At 45.4% G+C, this 9,334-nt stretch overlaps 1 protein-coding gene across 6 annotated transcripts in view; it reads right to left on the reverse strand.

Moving 5' to 3' along the window:
* The window catches only part of LOC309550885 (uncharacterized protein), a 54,728-nt gene extending 45,612 nt beyond the window's left edge, over positions 1–9,116 (reverse strand). For all 6 annotated transcript variants that reach the window (XM_082251266.1, XM_082251263.1, XM_082251267.1 and 3 more), the window contains exon 1: positions 8,973–9,116. In XM_082251266.1, the coding sequence (XP_082107392.1) occupies positions 8,973–9,048 (76 nt within the window). In that variant the 5' untranslated portion in view covers positions 9,049–9,116. The remainder of the gene's footprint in view (positions 1–8,972) is intronic.
* Between the last annotated feature and the right edge of the window lie 218 nt (positions 9,117–9,334).

The raw sequence follows: 9,334 nt of genomic DNA on the forward strand, positions 1-9,334 counted from the left end.
GGGGAGGTGCTTGTACTAGGGGAAGGCATGGATCGGTGCCCCTGCTTTGCAGAGACACAGGATCCTAGGGGGTGCTTTCTAACTGCGTGGGGGCTGGGCTCACTGGATGAACACAGAGACCTGTGTTTCTAAATAGGAGGAACACAGGATCCCTGTGTTCATTACTGACAGAACAGCGGTCTGCCGTGTTTACATCGGTAGACTGCCGCTCTGTCTCCATGGGGAGCAATTGCGGGTGCCCAGCGGACATCGTGGCCGGCGGACCTGCTGATTGGCACCCCATGTGGCCAATCGGCGCGTGCGCGCCCACACTTGGATCTGTACTCCCTATCCTTCCCTACCCTTTGTCCACCCTTTCGAGTGACAACCGATCCCGTACTTGCTAATCTACTATGCCTTTTTCCTGGTTTTTGGTCCGGCATTCACCAACCCTTTTCATTCCCACTTATTGGCAGCATTGCTCCAGTTTGCATTATGTTATTAACATATGTTGTTTGATTTGACATTACAGTGTATGTTACCTCTCAGTTAAATATTAATACCAGTTTCATAACCTGAAAGATAAGTCTTCGTGACTGTCCTCAGTTATATTTTGGTTTTGGACTGTAATGTTGGCCTTTTTGTTTTCTTCGATTACTGCTCTGGCAGTCATTGTCTGTCCTTAAGAGCCCATTCAGACTAGCGCGACTTGTCAGGCGACTTGTAAGCCTGACAAGTCGCGGTAGGTCGCGGTCCATTGAGTAGTACAGGACCCATTCTAATAGGAGCGACGCAAGTCGCTCCAACTTAGAAAAAGGGTCCTGTACTACTTTGGGGCGACCTGGGAGCGACTTGCATAGACTTCCATTATGTGAAGTCTCTGCAAGTCGCGCCGAAGTCGCGGTGCACGCGACTTCACAGGTCGCCCCCCGAAGTCGGAGTGTGAACCGGCTCTTACATTGAAGATTGTATTGACTCCATGACTATATGTACATGGTCAATGTTTGTATTTTACCTGACCCTTTGAAAATAAACGAATTAGAGCCGGTTCACACTACCGCGACCAGAAAGTCGCCCCATGAAGGAGCGACTTTTTAGCAAGACTTTGAAGAGACTTGTTTAGAGACTTGGAAGAGACTTGTGCACTACTTTGAAGAGACTTAAATGATAGGCGCTTTGTCTGTGGGGAATGCCTGGCTAATCTTTTTCTTCTTCCTGGAAAGTCTGATCACAGTCGCTTGAAAATAGATAAGGATCCGACTTGAAGGCGACTCCCATTGAAGTCTATGTGCACAAGTCGGATACCGGTCGCCTTGAAGTAGTACAGGACCCTTTTCTGAAGTCGGAGCGACTTCAGTAGTGCATATTAAGAAGGCTCTCATTCATTTACATTGAATTTGTAATGACAAGAGACTTGGGGCGACTTGAGGGCACACAAGTCGTGTCACAAGTCTGAGTAGTGTGAACCGGCTCTTACAACAAAAAGTCTGAAGGCACCTCAGTCTTAGGATCCATTCACACTAGCGTGACTTGTCAGGCGACTTGGTCGCCTGACAAGTCGCGGTCGGTCGCCTGCCATTGATTAGCACAGGACCTGTTCTAATAGGAGCGACACAAGTCGCTCCGACTTAGAAAAAGGGTCCTGTACTACTTTGGGGCGACCTGGAGGCGACTTGCATTGACTTCAATTATATGAAGTCCGTGCATGTCGCGCCGAGGTCGCGGTGCACAGCGTCGCCCCAGCAAGTCGTGTCGCCCCTGTCTGAATGGGCTCTTCAGGCCCCTTACACACTTATGTGACGCGTTTTTACGACACGATTTTGACGCGACTTTGCCGCGATTTTGACGCGATTTTGAGCAATGGCTCAGGGCTATATACCTCAAAACGCATTAAAATCGTGCCAAAGTAGTGCAGGAACTACTTTGAAGTTGGTGCGACTTCAAAACGCACTGATATGAATGGGGCTTATTGAAAATAATGGAAAATGACTTGTCATGCAATTTTGCGGTCCAAAATTGCGGGACAAGTCGCACTAGTGTGAAAGGGGCCTAAGAGCCGGTTCACACTACTCCGACTTGGGACACGACTTGTGTGCCCTCAAGTGGCCCCAAGTCTCTTGTCATCACAAATTCAATGTAAATGAATGAGAGCCGTCTTAATATGCACTACTGAAGTCACTCCAACTTCAGAAAAGGTTCCTGTACTACTTCAAGGCGACCTCTATCCGACTTGTGCACATAGACTTCAATGGGAGTCGCCTCTAAATCAGATCCTTATCTATTTTCAAGCGACTGTGATCCGACTTTCCAGGAAGAAGAAAAAGATTAGCCAGGCATTCCCCACAGACAAAGTCGCCTATCATGTAAGTCTCTTCAAAGTAGTGCACAAGTCTCTTACAAGTCTATAAACAAGTCACGCTAAAAAGTCGCTCCTTTATGGGGCGACTTTCTGGTCGCGGTAGTGTGAACCGGCTCTAAATGTAAAACATGTAAAGAAACCTGAGCCTGGGATGAGGCACAAAATCATCCTAACTTTACCTTAGAGCTCCCTCCTTCACATCAGAGGTCCTCCATCACATCAGAGCACCACCTTCACATCAGAGGTCCTCCATCACATCAGAGCACCACCTTCACATCAGAGGTCCTCCATCACATCAGAGCACCACCTTTACATCAGAGGTCCTCCATCACATCAGAGCACCACCTTCACATCAGAGGTCCTCCATCACATCAGAGCACCACCTTTACATCAGAGGTCCTCCATCACATCAGAGCACCACCTTTACATCAGAGGTCCTCCATCACATCAGAGCACCACCTTTACATCAGAGGTCCTCCATCACATCAGAGCACCACCTTTACATCAGAGGTCCTCCATCACATCAGAGCACCACCTTTACATCAGAGGTCCTCCATCACATCAGAGCACCACCTTTACATCAGAGGTCCTCCATCACATCAGAGCACCACCTTTACATCAGAGGTCCTCCATCACATCAGAGCACCACCTTCACATCAGAGGTCCTCCATCACATCAGAGCACCACCTTTACATCAGAGGTCCTCCATCACATCAGAGCACCACCTTTACATCAGAGGTCCTCCATCACATCAGAGCACCACCTTTACATCAGAGGTCCTCCATCACATCAGAGCACCACCTTCACATCAGAGGTCCTCCATCACATCAGAGCACCACCTTTACATCAGAGGTCCTCCATCACATCAGAGCACCACCTTTACATCAGAGGTCCTCCATCACATCAGAGCACCACCTTCACATCAGAGGTCCTCCATCACATCAGAGCACCACCTTCACATCAGAGGTCCTCCATCACATCAGAGCACCACCTTCACATCAGAGGTCCTCCATCACATCAGAGCACCACCTTTACATCAGAGGTCCTCCATCACATCAGAGCACCACCTTTACATCAGAGTTTTCCTTTCACATCAGAGTCCCCATTACAGAAAAATTCCAGTTGAATGTGACTATCTACTACTAGATACTGTATACCTCTGCTTTCCAGAGCAGTCACCATCACTTGTAGTCACCATCCATTCTGCAGTTATATGTAACCAGTGAGCATTTGACATAAATCTGGACAACGTCCAGGTCTGACTATGGAGAGAGGACAGAGCAGGGCAGGCCATTGACAATGTACCTAACATACACAGGATAATGTACCAGAGGGAGCGCAGAGGGACCTTCACATCCAATTGTGGTGGGTTAAATGGGGCAATGGTGGAAGGCAAAATAAGTTTAGGCCGCAGAGGATCTGCCAGCTTTTGGGTGAACCTGTTACTTTAACCTAAATTGGTTCAAAAGTCAAGTTACCGGGCTGTTAGAACTGTGTAAATCTCAGCACTCACTGATCAAATTTACAAATCTTTTGGCAGGTAAATTGGCTGCATTCCATGTATTTCATCTGCGTACTTTTCTGCTTTCCTGGATATCAGCTTGAACAGGATATGGGCTGACCTACTCTATACGCAACGTGGGTTCCCTGAACATGCTATGTTTGAGATATTGTAAAAATTCTGTAATTGGAGAATGTTAATGGTAGCTGGATGAATAAGACTTACAGCTTGCTCAGGCTCTACCCTTGGAGGAATTGTGAAGGGCAGCATTGCTGATTTTTTCAAGATGGTGAGAGAGTTTGGAGGGGGTGAATTTTTTTGGATCATTATGTGGCATTAGCAAGTCCACCTTTGCAACCATTTGTATTTTTTGTAGGCTATATCCTACCCAGGGGATTCTCTATAGTTAGGACACTCCATATTGCATGAGGTGAGATATTTATTCAACCCTTGTGGAATGTGCAAAGTAAATGGTTTATATAGTGATACTATGGTGCTGGAAAAAAATGGGTAATGATCAGTGCTGTATTCTGGCCTAGGCCAACAAGGCCCAGGCCTAGGGCGGCACTTTTCAGGGGGGCAGCAAAAAAAAAAGATTTCATTATTTGTATAATGACTACGAGCTTCCTATTTATTATACAAATAAGCTAAATAATCCTATAATTACAATTGGTGGCAGCAAACACAAGTCCAAATATCCTAAAAGAGTAATCTTACTAATCCTGTGACATAAGGCTGTACTAATGGGCACTGATAAGGCTGCACTGGTGGCCACTGATGAGGCCACACTGATATGCTGCACTGATGAGCAGTAAAGAGGTGGCACTGATAAGGCAGCACTGATGAGTCTGAACTTATGGGAACTGATGAAGCTATGCTGATGGGCACTGATAGATTGTGGTTATGGTCTGTGGTTTACAGATGACCGGGTGGGTCATAAACAGGAAGGGGTGTGGCCTTTACAGGAAGGGGTGGGTCATATTTAAATTAGGGGGTACACAAGTTTAGTCAGGCCTAGGGCAGCACAAAACCTAAATACACCACTGGTAATGATGCCATTCTGTATTTTTGTACTGGGGTCTGGCCAGTCATATACACTATATTGTCAAAAGTATTGGTACGCCTGCCTTTTCATGCACATAAACTTTAATGGCATCCCAGTCTTAGTCCGTAATGTTCAATACTGAGTTGGCCCACCCTTTGCAGCTATAACAGCTTCAACTCTTCTGGGCATGCTGTTCACAAGGTTTTGGAGGGTATCTATGAGAATGTTTGACCATTTTCCCAGAAGCCCATTTGTGAGGTTCCGCGCTGATATGTTGGGAGAGAAGGCCTGGCTGGCAATCTCTGCTTTAGTTCATCCCAAAGGTGTTCTATTGGGCTGTGGTCAGGCCAGTCAAGTTCCTCCATCCAAAACTCGCTCTCCGATGTCTTTATGGACCTTGCTTTGTGCACTGGTCCAAATCATTTGGTGGAGGGGGGGTTATGGTGTGGGGTTGTTTTTCAGAGGTTGGGCTTGGCCCCTTAGTTCCAGTGAAGGGAACTCTTAAGGCATCAGCATACCAAGACATTTTGGACAATTTCATGCTCCCAACTTTGTGGGAACAGTTTGGGGATGGCCCCTTCCTGTTCCAACATGACTGTGCAAAGCAAGGTCCATAAAAACATGGATAAGCGAGTTTGGGGTGGAGAAACTTGACTGACCTGCAGAGTTCTGACTTCAACCCGATAAAATGACCGTAAGATGAATTAGAACAGAGGCTGCAAGCCAGGCCTTCTCGTCCAACATCAGTGCTTTACCTCACAAATGCGCTTCTGGAAGAATGGTCAAACATTCCCAAAGACACACTCCTAAACCTTGTGGAAAGCCTTCCCAGAAGAGTGGAAGCTGTTATATCGGCAAAGGGTAGGCCAACTCAGTATTGAACCCTAAGGACTGGCATGTCATTAAGTTCATGTGCGTGTAAAGGCAGGCGTCCCAATACTTTTGACAATTAGGTATAGGTCCTCGTTCCATCATGGTGGAGGCATTGTTTACCTATTGGTAAGAGCTTTGATATAGTTTTTTCTCTGTCCCTTACATTGGTGGTCAGTGGGAAGAATACTCCTTACATTGGTGGTCAGTGGGAAGAATACTTCTTACATTAGTGATCAGTGGGTAGAATGCTCTTTACATTGGTGGTCAGTGGGAAGAATGCTCCTTACATTGGTGGTCAGTGGGTAGAATGCTCTTTACATTGGTGGTCAGTGGGAAGAATGCTCCTTACATTGGTGATCAGTGGGAAGAATGTCCCTTACATTGGTGGGCAGTGGGAAGAATGCCCCTCTTACAATATTGGCCAGTGGAAAGATTGTAAGATTGGTGATCAGTGGGAAGAATGCTCCTTACATTGATGGTCAGTTGGAAGAATGCCCCTTACATTGATGGTTAGCTGGAATAATGCCCCTTACATTGATGGTCAGTGGGAAGAATGCCCCTTACATTGTTGATCAGTGGGAAGAATGCTCCTTACATTGGTGATCAGTGGGAAGAATGCCCCTTACATTGATGGTCAGTTGGAAGAATGCCCCTTACATTGATGGTTAGCTGGAATAATGCCCCTTACATTGATGGTCAGTGGGAAGAATGCCCCTTACATTGTTGATCAGTGGGAAGAATACTCCTTACATTGGGGATCAGTGGGAAGAATACTCCTTACATTGATGGTCAGTGGCAAGAATGCCTCCCTTACAGACAGTTGGCATAGCTGAGTAGCATTAGTGCCGGGCCTACACAGGTACTATCAGACAGGAGATCAGTCCACCGCTGCTCACTGCTCAAGGAACATTTAATCACCTTTAAATTATCAGTTTTCCACCAATACAAGGAATCTAACAAGAAATGTAAAATTGGAATCAGGACAGCTAAAAATGACATAGAGAAACACATAGCAGAGGAGAGTAAAAAAAAACTCTAAGCAATTCTGTAAATACATTAATAGCAAAAAAGCAAGGTCAGAGCACTTTGAGGACACAGAGAAGGTAACTGTGCTAAATATTTTCTTCTTCTTGTTTTTTACACACGAAAAGGAGGGGTATACAGACCATGACTGTCTGGTTAGCACAACATCACAAGACTTGCTGCAGTGGCTATCAGAGGGCGTAATCAAGGAAAGACTTGATAACATTAACACTAATAAATCACCAGGACCGGATGGCTTGCACCCGAGAGTACTCAAGGAACTCAGCAGGGTTATATCTAGGCCGATGTTCCTAATCTTCAGACAGTATATTGACAGGCACTGTACCAGGTGACTGGAGAAAAGCTAATGGGATACCAATATTCAAAAAAGGGAGGAGAGATATTCTGGGAAACTATAGACTGGTCAGCCTGACATCAATTGTATGTAAATTATTGGATGGGTTGATAAGGGACTACATCCAAGATTTTGCTAAGGACAACAGTATCATCAGCAGTAATCAACGAGGGTTCATAAAAGGACGTTCTTGCCAAAACAATGGTAGTTAACATTTTACGAAGAGGTGAACTGTGAGCTAGATAGGGGGGAGACCTGTGGATGTGGTGTATCTGGATTTTGCTAAGGCATTTGACACAGTTCCCCACAAACGCTTAATCTACAAACTAATGTCTGCAGGCATCGACCTCAAGGTTTGTTCTTGGATAGAAAACTGGGTACATGGGCGTGTCCAAAGGGTGGTGATAAATAACGTGTACTCAGACTGGTCTGGAGTGGTAAGTGGAGTCCCTAGGGCTCAGTCCTGGGACCAATTTCGTTCAATTTTTTCATCAATAACATAGAGGACGGAAGCAGTAGCTCAATCTCAGTTTTCGCAGATGACACAAAGATATGCAGGGCAATAACTTCTCATCAAGATATAGAAATCTTACAGAATGACCTGAATATCAGAGTGGGCAAATACATGACAAATGAGATTTAATGTACAGAAGTGTAAGATATTGCACTTGGGGGAAAAAAACATAAACGCAAATTATGCTCTAGGGGGGAAACCTCTGGGGGAATCCAGAATGGAGAAGGATTTGGGGGTTCTAGTAGAAGATGGACTAAGCAATAGAATGCGATGTCAAGCTGCAGCTGCCAAAGCCAGCAGAATATTAGCATGCGTAAGGAAGGGGATTTATTCCAGAGACAAAGCTATAATTCTGCCATGTTATAAAACTCTGGTCCAGTGGTCCAGCCACACCTAGAAAATTCTGTCCAGTTCTGGTCGCCAGTCCTCAGAAAGGATGTGCTGGAACTTGAAAGAGTCCAAAGAAGGGCAACTAAACGAATTAGGGGATTGGAGGACCTTAATTATGAGGAGCGATTACAAGAGCTTAATCTATTCTCCTTGGAGAGGGGACATGATAGCGATTTACAAATACCTCAATGGCGATCTCAGCATAGGTAAAAAACGATTTTGTCTCAAGAAGTTCAAGAGGACACGTGGCCACACAATGAGATTAGAGGAGAGGCGGTTTAACCTTAAGCTGCGTAAGGGGTTCTTCACTGTAAGGGCGGTGAGAATGTGGAACTCTCTTCCACAATTAGTGGTAGCTGCAGGGAGTATAACTACTTTTAAGACTCTTGGATGTGCATCTCGAAGATCACAACATTCAGGGTTATGGGAAATGATCAGGCCAATGACACACACACACACACCTGTACAGGTTGAACTGGATGGACTGGTGTCTTTATTCAACCTCAACTACTATGTAACTATGTAACCTATGGAGGACCTCTGTGGTTCCACTGAACCCTGGTGGAGAATGACTAAAAGAAAAGCCTTAAAATATAGAACCGAAAATAATTAAAGTGTAAAACCTTTTTTTTTTTTTTTTATAAGGCTCCTGATAATAGCTCCTGTGTCCTCAAGCCTAAAACTTCTGGTGCTTTCCCGTGCATAGGGAGCTGCAGGTGCTGTGTACAGCTGGCAGTACAATTGAATGGCTTTACTTTTGCAGTCAGGGAAAAATGCTGCAGATGCATGCAGCTTTTTGGCTGCAATAAAAGCACCTGAGATTTTATGCTTGAGGACAAGGAAGCTATTAAATGTCCATGCATTAAGCCTTGATGTTAAAGTCAAACCTTACTGTAGATATGCTATAAACTGTACACTGCAACTGCCACTGACCTGAAGAAAGGTATGGTGTCCCAGTACAAACTGTGCAGAGAATGAGAGCCAGGAGGATGGGTCCAACTGAAGTCATGATGTCTCTGGATATGATCGTCAGCTCTACTGATTACCAAGTATAGCACAGCTGGGTGCAAAATTATATAAAAACATCCTGTACCTGACACCCTCCCCCACCTTCACAGTGACACCGTCCCAGGATATCAGAACACTGTGCAATGTCTGGGAACACGGAGGCAGCTATGGAAATGTACCAGAGGGTTAACCCTTTCACTACAGGCCAAGTAAAGGCAGTTCAGGTACCCTCCCACGGGGATGACTTTTTTCCTATAATTTTGATGGCAATTAAAACAGATCTTTAC

The sequence above is a fragment of the Pelophylax lessonae genome (genome assembly GCF_965119305.1).
Source record: "Pelophylax lessonae genome assembly, chromosome: 3".
Taxonomy (NCBI): domain Eukaryota; kingdom Metazoa; phylum Chordata; class Amphibia; order Anura; family Ranidae; genus Pelophylax; species Pelophylax lessonae.